General features: G+C 38.1%; 1 protein-coding gene across 1 annotated transcript in view; it reads right to left on the bottom strand.

Annotated features, from left to right (window-relative positions):
- Positions 1-7,251: 7,251 nt before the first annotated feature.
- The window catches only part of LOC140356272 (pinopsin-like), a 39,984-nt gene continuing 28,587 nt past the window's right edge, over positions 7,252-18,648 (bottom strand). Inside the window, exons 3-4 of the mRNA XM_072441107.1 lie at positions 13,519-13,752; positions 7,252-7,862 (exon numbers count right to left, since the gene is read on the bottom strand). Of these exons, the coding sequence (XP_072297208.1) occupies positions 7,578-7,862; positions 13,519-13,752 (519 nt within the window). The 3' untranslated portion in view covers positions 7,252-7,577. The remainder of the gene's footprint in view (positions 7,863-13,518; positions 13,753-18,648) is intronic.

The following is an 18,648-nucleotide window of genomic DNA, read 5'->3' on the forward strand; positions in this document are numbered from 1 at the left end:
CATGTTTGATTTGAATTGACAACGTTCCCATTGGATTAACATGGGAGCTTTCTTTCATTGCTTTGGCTACGTGGTTCAAAAATAATACATGGCTCGCATTGACTTTTTTATTTCATAAAATAAAAAAATTGTTCTTCTCCCCATGTAAAATGAAATTCAACTCTGTACGGGGCACTGCTGATTATTTTGTGACTTCGCACAGTGCCCAATAGGAGTTTGTATAAGTATGACACTTTTTAAAACTGCTGAGCCATGCGTAGCACATTTTTATGCAATATGGTCGACATTTGGTTGGGCTGATGGAGTTGCCATAATAATGTTTTTTACTTCTCTATCTCTGCACCACATCGCATGATCCTACGATCAAATGTTGTGTTTTTTTTTTTGTCAATTTCTATCTTGCAATACATTTTTGTACATTGGGGGCGCCGGCACACCAAATTTTGTACTTAAAAAAAAAAAAGGGAGACAGGCAGAATGTAGAGAGGCACAATTTTTACAGGTGTGCACATTTTCCAGATTTTTCTTCAGCGTTCACTGGGTAAAAAAAGGGGGGTTGGTTCCAAGAAGAAAGAAAGAAAGAAAAATAATAATATTCAGATGCAAGAACAATGTTTCCTATTTTTAAATATCATAAACTATAGGATACTCGCGCTTTCCTGTGCCATGGTGTGGGTCCTTTTGTGTGACCAGTTATACTTCAGTGGGCTCCAGTGGGTGTTTGGAAGCGGGCCAGCGTGTCAAACTCAATTTCATGTGCACTTTGTGTGCACTTTCGCAGCTTTACAGAACTCATAAGCCTCTCACCAGCTTGAAGTGCTCAGGCCTAATAATAACAGAATGTATTCATCTGGGACATACAATAATTTGTAGCATGATTGTATAAATTTAGTCTAATGGCTCTTCTTTTTCCATATTTACACTTTTCTTTACACTTTTTTTATCTTTGAGTCTACACGTTTGGCTAATGGAAGTTTGTAATTGTCTCTAGATTGTTAGAAGCATTAGCTCTTACTATATGTTTTTTTCTTCTTTTTATATCTTAAGCTTTATTCTGCGCACACTTGATACTACTACCCACCCTTAAATGCACTTTAATCATGTAAAGGTGCGGCTGAGCATCAATGTGACCCATATTTGGAGGCACAGGAGTATCTTACCTGTTTGTTTATTGGAGCAAGGACATGACAGTGAGGGCAGGGACCACCATCTGCTGTTTGGAGCCACTTTATGTCTTGTTACAGTCATTCCAGGAAATACCTTTAAAACAGGGGTGTCAAACATCCGGCCCAAACGTTTTAATCCGGCCCGCCGAACGTTTGAATTAATATTAAAAAAAAGAAAGAAAGAAAAAATAATCTTTTTTTTTTTGTTTTGTTCATAGAACCGTAGTTACTTCCGTAACCGTTGTTAGCGCTAAAACTGCACGTCCCACAATGCCGCTGGTGGCCGCCCCTCCCCCGCGCGGCTCTTCACTGCCCTGTGTACTGTGGAGGGATAAGTAAGACACTCGTTTGCGCACTTTACAGCACATACACACCTCAGGTCTGAGCAAGGACAGACGTGTGGCTTTATGAAACACGTGGAAGAAAGAAAGAAGACGGTTTTGTGGATGTTAGAGTTGTGCTAAAGTGGAGCTAACAAAAAGAAAACTAACTTCTGTGATGATTAGGGTTGCCAACCGTCCCGGATTGCCCGGGACGTCCCGAATTATGGGTGGTTTTGATTTGTCCCATCCGGGACAGCTCCAGTCCCGTATTCCAATCACAGCCTCGCCGGCCAATAATTGGCTACTGCAAACGCGCTACGCAGACATTTACCACGCGCCTCTCGAAGCTCCACTTCCTGGAATTACCGTGACAGACGCGCGTCTCAGCCAATCAGCGCACAGCAGCCGAACTCCGGCTGCTGTGCGCTGATCCGAGGTCAGATTGAATTGAAATACCTGGCCTGTCCTCGTTCTCTGACTGCCACCGCCAGCTCAAGATCAAGTATTATTCATATCCATAGAGGGAAACAGAAGGTAAAGCGTCAGTTCAGTGTCTGCAGCCTATGGTTATAGTCTAATGCTAACATGACATTTGAGAGAAACTTAATAATAATTAATAATTGTCTTCATTATTCCCATGAACAATACATCCAAGCAAGTACAGTAGTGGTTTGCCAAAATTACACTGAAATTAGTAGGTTTATGGTATGGCTAATGAAACCTTGTAATTTCTGTAATTATTATTGGTCAGCTGTTGGCGCGCGCACCTGGAAAAAAAGTGTCCCTCATTTGGGGTTGAGATAGTTGGCAACCCTAGTGATGATGCTCTGTGAGGAAAACATCCTCTACAAACCTGGACAGATCAGCAGCCACAGGTAAAAACACAGGTCAGAGTGTAATAAAGTATGAACATGACTGTGAACACACTAATGTGACTGTGACACAAACACAATGACCTCATTTGAGTCACTACATGAATCATTTGTCACTAAGATCAACTTAAACTATGAAAATAGTGAGCTTGTATTGAGTTTGAGCAGAAACATGTCTGTGAACATTTCACATCAGAAATGAGCAGTCTTTCACCTGCTGCACATTTGCGCAACAGTCTCCACAACTATTACTAGGATGTAAGAAAGCTATTTATTTCTTATATTTTTTATTGTTTTATTTTGTACATAATACTTGGCCCACAATTTGAGAAAAGAGTTTGGTTGGATGGAACACTGTGGCTCATAACTTGTATTTAGTGGTGTGTCAGTTCAGGTGTAAAGAGAACTACAGAGAACTACAGATTACTACACAGACGTGGAAATGTTAGTTAGTACATTTAAAAGTTTTTTTTTAAATCTTGAGTTTATTTTGTTATAAAGTCAAATACAATATTTTTCAGTTCCAAATACCTATTTAACAATATTTAACAATAGACTAAATGTTTATTTCTGTAGATCAACTCTGAATTTGTAATGCACATAAACTGGAGCACAGTATTGCTGAAATTACACTTGTTTTTCTAAATACATTTCAGTTTATGAGAACAAACGTGTTTGTAATTTCTTTTAATTGATCCAGTAATTGCTTCAAAAACAGCGTAGGCTATATAAAGCAATTTATTTCTTATATTTTTTAATTATTTTATGTTTTACGTTATGTTCGGCCCGCAACCCAGCCTGAGCGTCGAAATTCGGCCCACGGCCCAAAATGAGTTTGACACCCGTGCTTTAAAAAGTTTGCTCGACTCCCAGTTTTCCAATCAAGTGCATTAGAAGAAAGTCAGTCAGGTACATTTTTACAAAGAAGCAAAGGCAAAATAATTACATTTTAGGTTTGAGCATGCGTGTGTGAATGATTAATAGTCCCAATTAATCTTTAAAATACGTGACAGTTTATTGTTTATTATTTAATACGTTATAAGTTCTGACCAATCATAATGGCGCAGAACTAAATCATTGATTTAGTTTGAGGAAATTGGAAAGCTCAGTGTAAATGTATGAATCTCCACAGGATAGATGACCTGATACTGTCCACAGCCTTCTTCAGTCAGTCCCTCGGTTCCAATTAAAGCTTATGGCGTGTCATAAGCCTGTCACCACACATAAAGAAACTCAACATAGATAAACTCGCATAGATAAACTCACAGTTCAAATGCAGACTTAAATAGTAGGATTTTAGATCAATTTAGATGTTGCAAGTGACCTTATCTTGCAATGGTAAAGGTTAAACCCGGGTCTGATCTGTTCATTTCATTTTGGATCTAGAGTTTGTACTGATATTTATTTTAATTAATCAACTGATGTTGATATATCAAATTCCACATGTTGAGTTTGTGGCGACCTCTCAAAATGTTGTTAATTATGTTCCTGTCCTAAGACCAGCATAGCCTGATGTCCTCATGTTGATTTGGACCTGAGAGGTGACATGCTCTGGCAGCAGAATTCCCCAAAAGTGAATATTTTATGGTATTAATGAATCTCATTTGGACCAACTGTCACCTGAGGTAGAGTCAGAGAAGGTAATTAACCTTGACTATGTGGGTCAAAACCTGTGGTAAGGCCCTTCACGTGTGTACTATCTGTCACCTGCACACACTTTACAGGCGCCAATGGCTAAGTCATAAAAGAACAAGTTCAAGCAGTAAAGGCCAGGAAGTCAGGATCTTCTTTGCCCTCATATCTGGTCAGCATATTGAATTAAATTGACCTGTGTGGGCTGGTGACAGAAATGAATTCCATTCTTTTAAAGTGGACTCTGCACTTCAGAACGACTTTTTGAGTAGACGATTTTTTTAGTTGTTAAAGATAATCCAGTCAAGCAAATCTGTGTCCGCAGGTTTAGAGCTGAGGGATCGGAATGAAATGCATTTTTACACTTTCAGTATTTACATTTGGGCAACTAAGGCCTTTCCTTAATTTGCTTTTATAACGACTATAAACTGCATACATCGAACAATTTGAACAAGCAAAAAGTGGAGGTTAAAATGAGTGCACATGTATTTGTATATTTTATTTCTTCAGTTCTAATACACTGTAGATTTAGAATAAAAACAGCGAACAATTGCTCCACTGTCCTGCAGCAATCAGTAGCACATTTCCCCCAAAAAATATTGCAAACATTAAAAGCATAATTAGACAGGTGCTGTAAAGCGGTGGCACACATTTTAACATACAAATAAAAATCAAAGCAGTTAAGTTGGACTGACATTAGACACATGGAAAAAAATTAAATTTAGACTTAATTTGGAAATGGACAAAACTGCCATACTTATTATTGAGTGGGATTCTTATTTAAATGTGCCATGATTTAGTTTCTTTGAATACTTGTGTTCTTTGTATTTCGTTTTTTGCTCTCTTGTCGCATTCTGTATTGTTCTATGTTCTATGTTTTATATTGTTAAAAAGAATAGAAGGAAAAAAGATCAGTTTTGTATAAAAAGAGGATCAAATATAAACAGACACAAGACAAAGGAAACCTGTGTATACAAACACAGATGAAACCACTACCATGGGACTCAGGTATTTTGAGAAGAAAACTAAAAGTACACGTGGCACCTCTCTCGAAAAGTATGAGGTATAAGAGGTATAGGTATAAATAAACGGACAGAAATTCTTCTTTGAAAATGCAAATAAAATAAATCAGAATAATTTGCAGGTGACGTTTCGTGGCTCCTACTCTTCGGTCTGTCAATGCGACTCTTACAAAATATTGAGGACGACTGCATTAGATAAAAAACAAGACAGCATGAATATATTTTTCAGCTTGAACCGTTTATCCTCTTCTCTCACCCTGAAAACTAAACTATAACAAAACGCCTTAGCATTATTTCTCAAGCACTTTGTTGCAGATTCATATTGATCCATTTGATTAATTTGTATATGAAGAAGCGTGCACGGTATTCAGTCTTCCTTTTAATTGCGTTTTGTCTGCACCTTAATTTCCCTAGGTTCAACAAATCAAATGTGTAAAATGCCTTACGGGTCGGCAAATAATATGTTTAATGATTAAAAAGGAAGATGGTTCTACTTTTATGGACAAAGAAACTGTTTTTATTGGACTGAACCAAAACCAGATGTTTAATTAGGGTTGTTCCGATACTGATACTACACACTTTTCAGGTATGATATGGGATATGAGTACTCCCGTAGATGTGCTGTTCTGGCTTGAGGATAATGCCACTGCTAACGACCAGAGCGGTTATAATACAGACTATTGAGACTCAGCAGACGCTAAAACCACTCATATTACACATACTTTGATGCCTTTCATTTAGCATTTTTAAGAGGACGCTGAACGTTGGTAAAACTTTGCATATATAATTAGCCATGTGCTTTGTTTACTCTGCATAATGATGATCCATGTGCTTGAAGGATGAGCTTCCATTTAACAGGCCTCACTGTTGTTTGATCCTACACACCAGTGATGGAAAGGGACTAGTAGAAAAAGTAGAAAAGTATTTAAATGTGTACAATTCTTTATCAAGATTAACATATTAGTTTTACAGTTTTAGCTATTTTTGGCTCTTTTATCTACAACAAACATTGACTACCCGACCAGTATGTGTATCGGATTGGGATCGGCCAAGTCTCACGTAGGTGGTGTATCAGATTTTAAAAAGTATCGGAACAACACTATGGTTTATCACACTTTCCTGACTCCATTAAAGTCAATTTGCACATTGCCGTTTTATAGGTGATTATGGAAATGTCTCTTAGTCTTATCACCATAAACCAGAGCTTATAGAGCGAACAACAGGCACAGGGAGCCAGGCCATTACTCTCCATTACGCCAACAGTCACCCAAACCTGCCAATCCGCTGTGGGGACTGCGGTGTAGGTCAATGTGAACCTAAACAATTAAATGTTTGAGTGCACATGTTATTTCTCGAGTTATTTCTTGTTCATACCAAACTTGTAATTCGGTTGGTAAATTAGAAAAATGCTGAAATAATCTGAATACAGTCACACTTAATTAAAATGAGTTCAGCAGTTTATGTAAAATTGTATTTATTGAACGACAGACAAACACATATGCAATGTTTTTTTTTTTTTTTTTTTGTAGCTTTGGTGTCAATATGATTGAAAAAAGAGACAACAAAATGCTGTTTTTCAAAGCCAGAATTTAAAACAGGCAATTCCATGGCAAACAATATGTACACAATTTCTGAAGTTGAACTGCAATGGAACATTTCTTGTGAAAAGGGTTGTAACAATCCATTTGTTTTTGATGTCTAGTGATACAGTAACTTCAATGAACCAGTGGACAGGAGGTTTAAACTAATATAAAAGATACACCTAACTTTTGGTGGGTGCATTGTTTGTATTGTTAAAACGGTGTTGCAAATGGTCAATGTGATATGCAACATACAAATCCCAAATCATACACACTATAATGAACCAAATGATATCTAAATATGAACTTGTAAACAGTTGAACTATGATGAGGAGCTCGGGGTCAAGGCACCTGACTGAAGGGCACCCTGAACATTGGGTTTCATAGCGCTTAGCCAAACACAGCTATCACACAAGCGCAAGTGCTTGGTTTTATATAAAATGTAAAAAAGATAAATAAATGGACATACTGTAGATAAGCATCTGTTTTGGCTATACAAAACCTAATGGTTCTACATTCATAGCTTGCTGTCTTTGTATTCAGTGGATAAACAGTCTCACTGCCCGTCTCTGCCACAGTTGCATAAGCAGCTTCAGCTGTAGAAATAACATTGTTGGACAAGCAGTGCCAAAGTTTTAACAAGATTACTTTTGTGCTCATGTCTGCATTTGTGTAGATGTCTCTCAGAAATGTCTTTCTGAGGTTAACTATAGATTATTACAAATTCAAATACAAACTCTTCTTTAATCTATGGTTTGGCTCTGTTGTATTAAAATAAACTGTACAAAGTTTTACATTTTGGACAAAATAAGCTATGCCCTTCACTTCAGTTTTATATTCAATGGCAAAAAATCTTCTGAAGAGAAACAGATATTGAATCTGTTTTGAGGAGGTACAAATGTTCCCTTTGCCGCAGATGAAGTCTCCACTTAAAGTACATCAGGCAGGTCTCCAAGCAATATGACCCCGGTCCCTTAACCAATCAGCAGCCATCAAGGTGAGCAACCAGAGACACCACCACAGGTTTGTTGACGTCTGATGAGGGCGGTTTGGTGATGTCATTGGTGGGTTCGAAGGAGGGTCCGAGCTGGGGCACTGTGACGGGCGGCTGACCTAGAGAGGCCACCATAAAGAGTAAATTGTTGGATCGTCGTTGGGTTCCTGGACCACCTTTAAATGCCTTTGTAGCGATCCGGGAAGAGCTCTTAACGCTGGAGCCCCTTCTCGGAACGGTGCAGTGCAGGAAAGCCTGGAAACACCTATAAAACTGAACACAAATGACAGAGGATTACTGTCAAGATGGTCACACTAAGGATAGTTTGCTTTATGAGAGATTTCAACCAAGATGGACAGACAAATTTGTGAAGAGCATTAAATAGTTCATTTATTTTCCACTTGGATCCAAATACGACAAAAGAATAGAGTATGCTAGATAATTGGGGAGTTATGGCACAGAGCTGAGAGAAAGAAAATGTGTTCTTTTGAAAAGGCCGGTAGGTAAAGAAAGATAACTATATATTTTATTTGTTGACATGTTCAAATGGTAGAGAAAACAGTGAGTCGGCACAAACGTCTGAGCAGAGTAGCTGCTGTCAGAAGGCACAGACAGACAGATTGACATGTACACAGGCGCTGTCAGGGTGGGATTAATACTGGATGGATCCCTTGATACATTTTTCAATCAAAAGCAGATCAGGAGGCAAGCAGATTATACATTCATGCAGATCTTCTTGTTTTACTCCAACCTCAATAAAACACAGGGCAGTGCTGCCCGGCTCAAAGACCTGTATCTTATCTGGCTGATGGACACATTATGAATGATAGAGGAGCCCGGCACCAGGGTGAAAGCATAACAATGCATTCATTGCATTTCTATCCATATCTACAAACATGAACACAACATCAAAGAGATGGTGTCGTGCTGTGTGAGGGCGCTACTCCTGAGTAAACGTAGTATACTTAGTATACGTCAGATTCATGTATACTTATAGTCTACTACATTTTCTCATGAGAAACAATTTGCAGCAAGACTTAAGGCTCAGTGACAGCTAGGACAGAAGAGGTGTGAGGTTAATTGGGACTTTCCACATCATCGCTTTTAGTGATTTTATATGTTCTGTTTTGGAATTAGGCACTTAAATCATTGTTTTACTGTATAGTGGATGAATACTGCAAAAAAGGAAGTGTCTAATAAAATATTGTCTACTTGTCTTTTTTGTCATTTGCTGAAATGTGCTTGAAATCTAATTACATTTTGATTTAAAATATAGCCGCAAGCGGCAATGATCTGCCCTCCCAATGACCGTAGCACTTAAAAGAGGATTCTGGATAACTTCTGATGGTCCACTCCTGAAGATGAGTCTCAACAAATTTCAGGTTCATTGGGCAAAAGAGTTTGTAAAAGTTTAAAGTGTAAACATGTTAAAATTTCAGAGATTACGCGATTTTCCCATATTTATATTATGGGAGGTTTCTGTAAGAAATATGACATGGGTCTTTTTGACTTTTTTGATCGGGACACCAAAATAGAATTTTGTGCAAAATATTATACAATTTTTAAAAACTAAATGTCTGCTCCCCATTTAATGTATTTCACTCTGTATGGGGCACTATTGTGCCAAATTAAACTGTTTCACTTTAAGTAGGTTTAGGGCAAGGGGTTTAACAACAACAATTTATGGAATTCTAGCTACATTTTGTGACTTTGCCACACAGAGAAAAATATGAAAAATATCTAAATAAATTAGATAACTTTTGATGCACCACTCCTCAACACAATTTTCACAAAATGTCAGCTTTCTCGGCCCAAAGCCCTAGGAGGACTTTTTAAAAGTACAACATTTGTAAAGTCATGCATAGAAAGTGTTGATCCAATATGGCTGACATTTGGTTGGGCGGACGACGTTGCCATAATAATATATTCGACTTCTCTTGTCACTATCGTCCTCTGCTCCAAATTTCATAATTCTACAGTCAGATTTCTTTCTGGCCATTTCCATCTCGCAATGTATGTTTTTATTTTTTGGCTGACGTGCCATTTAAAAATATATATATTTTAGAATAAGGAGATGTAGAGAGGTGTGCAAATTTCCCTGACTTTTTTTTTTTTAAAGAAGAAAGAAAGAAAGAAAGAATAATCCAATGCGAAAATAATGTTTCCTATCCTCATAAACTATACAAAGCTTGTGCTTTCCAACATCCAAATGCTCAATGTGTGTTATTAGCCCTCTAGACAATAATAATGTTCATTACAACGTTTATATGCACAGAATTTGCACATAAACATGGGGATTACATCATTCAACGACATAGCACTTTGTGCACACTTTTGCACGGTTACAATAATAATGTTACATTTTCCCAGTACTAATTATGGACTAATTACAGCTGCTGGCGCTCTGGCCTAATAATTCAATAGTGAACACATCTAGAACCTGTCTTGCCTCGAGGAGCAAACACTAGAACAAAATATAAAGCGATGCACTCATCACAAGTTGTAACTCTGGAGCTGGACCCTAGAGGCCACGCTGGAATCATCAAACAAATGGAGAAGGCCGAGGTAAAACATAGTGAGGTATGTGAAAAGAAAGCATGACAGAATGGAAAAGGTGGCCTGCTGGAATGATTGAGGAGCTAACTTGTTATTCATATGAGGCCATTACTAACGTCCACCTTTTTGCGTCTACCGTTGCACCACCCTGCACGGATAAGAACTTTCATTAAAGCTCGTTCAGGACCCACATTGGCTTAGTGAGATAAAAATAAAGGCCATTTTGTTTCTCAGCAGCAGATTGGATAGTCCCTGGGCTGATATTTGTTGTTGCTGTCTCCATTAATTGCAGAGAATCAGGTCGATAGGGGCTAGTACACAATGGTTGTGTCTACAGTAATAGTGTTCTGCCAGCAATAAGCCACTATGGTCTCATTCTTCATGATTCAGTCTTGCCGCAGTGTGTATTTTGGAAATGGAAGCACCTGGATGTTACAAGGCTGTAATCAAAGGCTGTGGTGTAATAACATGTCCCCACATAAGTATTTAATTCAGTTATGTAAATCGTGTTTGAAATAATTGTGCTTTGATTCGGTGGATCAGTCACACAATCAGTGATTTGTCAGGCTCTGCTGTAATGAAGCTCTGTGCATTCATCTACAGGAAATGTCTCCTGAAAAGTACTTTTGACACTTTGTTTGATGTAGTTTCACTGCTGATTAGGCTCTGTGTTTGACAATAGCCTTCAGAAGAGGCCTTGATATAATACAAAAGATATATATATACTCAGTGCAGTAAATTAGTGAGAGATTATTCAGAGAATTTAGTATTTGTTTATGGAGTGACAAGACACTGGCTCGTTTTGCTCGAGTGAGTATTTACTGCATTTTCAAAGCAATACCAAAGCCCTCCCAGGGGACCTAAAAGCTAAATCTGCAAATGCTACAAATTACAGGAGTGTTTTTATGTCTCAAATCAGCACCTTTTATGTATGGAAAGTTCAAGTGACATGAAAAGGTGTACAGTATTATACCTGAAATAACTCAAAAAGTCTGAGTGTGTGTTTTCTAGACAATAGGGACTATATATATATGGCTGATGAGCACTGCTAATATTTGTATTCCGTTTTTGTTTGTTTTTAAGAGTGTAGTCACATTTTATTGTTGGTCCTTCTTCGCCCTTAACACTTAACAACACTTAACAAATAAAGCGTCATAGATTTTCATTACTCATGTGGTTGGCCCAAACTAAATATTGTCCTATTCTGGATGAAAATCAAAATATCAGCCTGATTTACTGATACCATTATATCTATCTATCTCTAGTGCTGACACATTTTTACATTTTCCATTAAAATAACACAATCGGCAAAGAAAAACTCACTAAACAACAGGAGTACCATGTTTTAATCCTACCTAACCCTCTGTCATCATTCAAGGACAGCAAAAGTTTGGTTTCCTCCATGAATAAAAACCCTTTAAACTTACCAACATTGTGTGACGTCCTACATGGCCCGGTCTTCACAATGGGACAGTATCGACACCAGTTACTTGAATCTGTACAGCATTTTTAGTCTTCAACTCGCCTCAACTCACAGTTTCCATAGCAACGGGCTGGGAGGAATTGAAGACTGAAAATGACATACAGGACATTGGGTGTCCCCTTTTGCGCCTGTGGTAGGTCAGCGCTGTGAGGGACGGATGAGGTCTGTCCACTATTGCTCAGGTTCAGGAGTATATTCAGACGGTTAAGGTAAATACTTTAACTATAACTTTGACATAAAAACATTACCATTGTAACAACGGTAATAACACCTGGAGTTGTCACACTTACCTCATATCGTGCAGGATTATTTTTACATACTTTATTCCTGAGTACATAATACCTTCTTCCAATGCTTTCTGAATTGGAGCCAGCATTATCTTGAAACCTACACTATGAAAACTCGAGAAGAACATGTTCACCACAGAATCAGTTTTAAATCACGTCACGTCTCTTCGATATTATTCTGTGAGGGATCCACACAATCCCGTCTATAGGGACTATTGTTTTTCTAAATCTTCACACAGCACTTTTCTTCCATTCAATAGACCATAATAAGATGATATGGATTACATTGAAGAAAAGTGTTATCATTTCTGCCCCAGTGGAACAGGATATCTATGTTATCTAAAGGTTTGTTTCTCGTGAAGAAAAAGAAGAAAACACAGAGAAAGAACACCTTCAATCGCTAGCTTGAAGCTGTTTTTCGACATGGAGCTTTAGAAACTGAAAAAGATAAGTACAAAAAGCTAAGATAAAGTAACTGTTCACGACCTGATAAAATACTAAATTAATGTAAAGTGCCTCTAAAGAGAAGCCTAACGTGAGACGCAGTGATGTGGAATAATGTTGCCAAGGCCAGATACAGTCAACCCTATTTCTGTCAATCAAAAGTTTTTGATAAATAAAAATGGTGCATATTGTATTTATAATTGTATGTATTCCATGTTTGGAGGTAAAACTCCTGATCCTAAATTGCTCCCTGAGGACTTGGATACAAATGGTTGCCTTTTACCAGCTGTTCCCTTAACTCTTAAACCCAATATGTCTGAGTGCAGTTTAAAGTCTGTGAGCTGGAGCATAAGGGAGCTGACAACACGCTGGTTTAGACACTGAATGATCCTGCAGAGTGTCATGTTACAGTAAATACTGTCTTTGTACAAGAATGGCTGTCATAGGATTCCACTGTGAGAAGTACAGCCTTCCACAGCTGCTGAAGCACCTGTAAATGAGGCCTGGATGTGTAGATGTGCAAAGCTATGATTTACAAAGACAATCTGTGATAAACTGTGTCAGATTAAATCATTCTAATCTCTTTGAAGGCTAAATTGAGAGTTGAAAATTCACAATCAGTATTCAATTTTCCCCCCAGTAGGATAATGTTTAGTAACAGTATACTTCACTAACAAAGGAAGTACAAAAATATAAAATTTAACCAGTCACTTTTTGGCTATGTTTCAAGGTTTGTTTAGGTGAGAAGGCTTTGCCTGCATCAATCATCCAAATGGGATAATACTTTTTTATTTTTTCATTTAACAATATTTGACTATTTTTTCATTAAATATGGCTTTCAATATGCATTTCGTAAACACAAAAAACACAAAAGCACTCCCAAAAAACACCCCAAAACACCACAATTTGCTCCTCCTCAGACTTCTCTTTCCTCCAGACCTCAGGCTTTTACTGACACAGTGTCGGCTGTGGAGCTGTAGATTGAAAAGGCCCAAACGTATCACAATTTGAAACAATTTCCTGTGCACTACAATTCTGTCTTGTTTTGTATATTTTATTATCCCTCCTTGTCACTGATGCACTGTCACACACTCTATACCATCCTTTTACAATTGCTGTGATGAAGAGTTGTTTAATATCTGCCACTTGTTATTCTCACCTGTTTGTTCATGAAGACATAGATGATCGGGTTGATGACGGTGCTTGTCTTGGCCAGGATGGAGGGGATGATGCTGGCCACTGGAGTGACCAGCCCCGGGGACCCAAACGTGGCCAACAGAGCCATGATCCCATAGGGCAGCCAGCACAGGAGGTAACAGATGACCATCACCACCACCATGAACAGGACCCGCTGCTCTCGCTTTCTGCTCATCGACACGTTGATGCCGCTCACCTGAGGAGGCATGTGACGGGACAGGTTAACGCCCGATCATTGTTAATCATGTTATTACTGCAACGTACAGCTTTTTTTGTTATAGTTTAACTTAAAAATCTAAAGGACGACTTCAACTAAGGACTATAGAGCTGAGAAAAAAACAGGAAAGACATACTAAGCTTTTTGTTCCCGTAAGCATTTGATTTCCTGAAGTTGGAGTCTGCACAGACAGGGAAATCAACTGTTGCAGGAAAATACAAGACACAATCCAAAACTAGCAGCAGGAGATATTTAACACATAAAAGCTTGCTAAACGGCTCAATAAACTATTAATTATTTATTAATAGTTCATAGTTTGACAATTTTTCCAGAAACTGTAGCAAACTTTCTGCCGTTGTTGCATTGTTACAGTCCAGTTGCATCAGAGATAGAAGAAACAATCCCCTTGCCAAAATAAACATAATTTTTTACCACATTTTCGAACTGTTGAAATTTACCATTAACCAAAAGCATAAGAGGTTTTGGAGTAGAAATAAAGCAATATATGAGTAAGGGTTAGATTTTTTAATATTTGTATTTTTCCCCCCCCAAATCCGTTCACTACACATTTTCTTATTGCAATAGTTATTTCACAGATGCTCCTCAACTGCCTGGAGAAGCAGTCTCTACTCTTTATGAACGGTTCTTCATCTGCCTGGAAGAACTGGTTCTCCTCCTGAGTGGCTCCAGCTCCACTGTCTCTCTCACGTCCACCTGTCCTTCTGAGGGAGTCGGATCTCTCCTTCACTCTGGAACTCCTCCAGGTTTCTATTCTTTGCCAAAGATATTTGGTAGTTTTTCCTGGCCGAGAAGGAGGGTTTAAGGACATGAAGTCTAAAGACAAGTCCCTATGCACATAGTTTCATCTGTTTTTCACTGTCGCCCCTCAAGGCAACTACTCTTGTAATTTTGGCCGTTACAAAAATAAATTGAACTGAATTTAATTTAGTTTTACTTACAAACTAACAAACTGAAAAATATTAGCACTTTACTTGTGATTTCTTTTAAAGTCCAGCACTGATTTTTATTTTATTTTATATTTTTACTTGTATGGGACGCTGCTTGAAGCTTTTTAAAATGATGTTTTAATAATTTTTGGACCTAATATATTACTCGAAGCTTCATTGAAGATGTTTTGACTCTGATTTCCCAAGGCTGTCACTCATATACTGTAGTCCATACTTCCGTGCAGTACGTGCAGCGTACTAGCATGTATTCAGATGACATGAACATTAGTCCAAAGATCATCATCGCTCTCATGACAGCGTATTGCCCAGAAAAATATTCTTGCAGTTTCCTAACTCCATCCCTCAGTACTCATAATACTATAGTGTATAATACACAGTGGTTCCTCTCCTGCATTATTCAACTCACATATAACTGACCACACACTTGGGCTGAATGTTGTTATCGGTGTGCGGCTCTGGGCTCTCTCTCTGTTTGTTTGTGCAAATGAGCAAATAACATTGTAATCAGGCCAAACTGGTGATTGACAGCTTATGTGGGCCCTGTTGGGCTTCAGAAAGAATAACAAATATGACTTAAGCACAAGTCTGTGTCAATAGAGAGAGACTGTCCTAAATGTTATGTCCAGTGGTGTTTCAGTCACAGCAATTGTTTTATAGTTGAATTTAAAAGGTGCACCATGTAACTTGTCTGTTTTATTGTATCCAAATGGAAGCATTATATAAGCACTCCTCTTCTCAGTCCCATTGTTGTTACCATCATTATTCATAATGGCTGATTTGAAGTGAAGTGCAGGCACTGCATCTGTCCTCAGCTGGATGCAGCTTATACACTGCATATGGAGAAGCCTAAACACAGTCCCAAAAGTTGACTAAAGACGATGTCATGCATCTATAAGATAATGAAAATGTATTCAAAATGATATGGATACCAATTTTTATGACAGCTTTATTCATTATTTGACATTCTGTGGTTTGTCGAGAGTCTCAAATGATTCAGATTATTCTACAAGCTTTTACCACCTCAAGCAAATTGGTTAAAATGTAGCATTAAACATATTCCCCATTGTTGTATTTGTGTTGCACATATGATTATTGGCAGCTGTGACTGAAATGACAGGGTAAATATGTGGATAAAAGCCCACACTTAAGTCATTGGACGTGGGTCGTTGTGAGACGTGCTGCGTTTGACAGTCTGTGCTCTGCTGTGTGACATATGAGCATGAGGAAGCTGCTCTTGAACATGTCAGGCCATCATTTGTTTGTCCCACACTGACACGTGGAGACGGCCCCTGTCACGGGCCCCAGACTGTCACATGTGAGAGGAAGGACGATGCTTCATATTCTCTTCCATTCTGTTCTACACACGTCTACTACTTTGTCTATGCTGTTATTGTGTGGCTGTTAAATCATTATTATGACTGAATATTGAATCTTGAATCTCTAGTTGTTATAAGCTGAGACTCCAAACTCTTTTATACCTCAAGCTCTTGTTTTATTCTGAGCGCCTCCCTGTATTTAAATGTTAGTTTTGTATAGGCCTTTTTCTGATTGATGCATTTCAGGATTAGCATGGAATATTTTTTCTTGCCAAGTCCATATTAAATAAATCTAAATCAAATTGGGTAGACAGCAGCAGAAATCCTAAACAATTGAAAATGAAACTTCTTTTGCCGTGACCTCCTACAGAGCTTTTGTTTGGATATGCATCTGGAAGTCATATTTAAATCAATAAATACACTGGCATCTATTGTGACCATGGACTATTCCTCAAGACATCAAGCCATATAATATCATAATTTTATATTTCAATATGTTTATTGCAGGTAGCCTTTCATTTCTTCCAAAAAAGACACAAATATATCAATAAAATGTTCTGTATCAGGGCCATGTAAAGTTTTGTTAATCATCCAAGCGTTCTGCAAATACATTGTTGGCTGTTGGTTTTCACAACTTTCACAAGTTGTAGCACAATTAAAATAAACGCTTGGCTAAAACTGCACTCCTACTGTATAGAATGTATATAATTTAACAGAGACTGACTTGTGTGGAGAGTAACTTGCAGCAGTTGCAGTTGTCCAAGAGAAAGCAGCGATTTGATGGACAGTGTTGGAGGGCAGTCTAATGTTGATGTGACACAGTGTGGTGCATGTGTTAGCTGCAGCAGGCCTGGGCCTGTCACTCATGATGAAGAGGAGAGAACATGTCTCCAGCACATCAATATTTCAGCAGGGTTCAAGGAGAAGGCTTCCCACTCCACAATCACACTTAACAACTGATTTCAGCTGAATGCAAGCGTATTGTGATGCTTATTGTCTCAAGACGAAAACACTAGCTAGCTGTAATGTTCAAGGTTGTGAGTAAAAATTCATTCCGATCACAAAATGTAGTCTATTTGTCAGTCCCAAGAAGACGTGGACACCAATGACTGCTTTGATCATTTTGGGGAATATTTGATATATATGTTTGCAAAGGTGAATGGACTGTAAAATTATCCACAAACTAATGACTAAACTAAAACGAAATGTAAACACTGGAATTTCCCCATGTTGGGACAAATAAAGGTTATCTTATCTTTATGTATGAATCATCATGGTTTAATGTGAGTTAACTATGTAAAGCAGACTTCACTAAACAAAATCTACAATTAAAAATATTATAATATTATTGTATTTTGGTAACATCTAGGGCCATATTATGTTCCATCTATAGCACCCGCACTATCTTCCGGTCTGAATGAACATGTCACACATGTGACTACAATAAATCACACGCAAATGGTTTTGCACACATGTAAATACTTTTCACTTTTTGATTTTTGTCCTACATACCGTACTTTTCGGACTTTGAGCCACTACTTTCCCCCACGCTTTGAACCCTGCGGCCGATACAACGGTGCGTCTAATTTATAGATTTTACTGGCTAACAGCCATCGGGGGGAAATCGAGCAGGAAGCGCAACGTTTGACACATTGTAGAATAGGACGTCATGGGACACATCGTGTTTTCTATATTTTAAGCTTCAAAAGGCTGTGTGTTTTATTATAATCGGACTCATATTCACGGAAAATTAGTCTAATGAGGAAGTGAATATATATATATATATATATATATATATATATATATATATATATATATATATATATATATATATATATATATATATACATATCAAGACAACCCTGTATCATCACCCTGGACCATAATTTTGTGTAAATATCTCACAACACACTCGCCCGCTAAGCATAAACTCAGAGACACAGACACAGGTAAACCAGCTCACACAGAGTAATCAAGGACAGAGGGGACAGTAGGGACAGCTTTGATGTGTTCTTGTTAAACTTCAAAATATTGTGTGTGTAATTACAATCCAACTCATATTCACTGATAAATGTGTCTAATTAGTCCTAGGGTGTAGCAGACCAGAAGTGCACAACAAGAATCTTGGTTCAAAAGAGGCATCACTACCGTTAGTGTGTGTGTGTGTGTGTGTAAATATCTCTTTTCATAAATTTCATGTGGGCGGCTTTTATTCAGGAGTGCTGTGCAGCCCGAAAAGTACAGTACTTGTGGTAATTAGGGTCAAAGAGGTCTGAGGGACATATTTAGCCATAGTTTGGACACTCTTCTCCAAACAATTAACCTCTTTTGGCCGGACATTTCCATGGTTTTACTTTGCCATTTGCAAATGACAATAACTTTGCATGAATAGAAAGATTTCGTGTGCGTGCTGCCAGGTGGTCAAGTGGTTAAGGCATCAGCACACATGCCAGGCTCAAAGTGCAGCCGGCCGCAGTGTTGTGAGTTTGATTTCCGACTCCGACAATGTACTGCATGTCCTCCCTTCTCTCTCATACCCCATTCCACCCTCACCTTTTCTGTCTAATAAAGCCTTCGGGCCAAAACATTCT

Source organism: Eucyclogobius newberryi, unplaced genomic scaffold (assembly GCF_026437365.1).
Source record: "Eucyclogobius newberryi isolate DKJ021-1_F unplaced genomic scaffold, fEucNew1.0.hap1 SCAF_12, whole genome shotgun sequence".
NCBI classification, from domain to species: domain Eukaryota; kingdom Metazoa; phylum Chordata; class Actinopteri; order Gobiiformes; family Gobiidae; genus Eucyclogobius; species Eucyclogobius newberryi.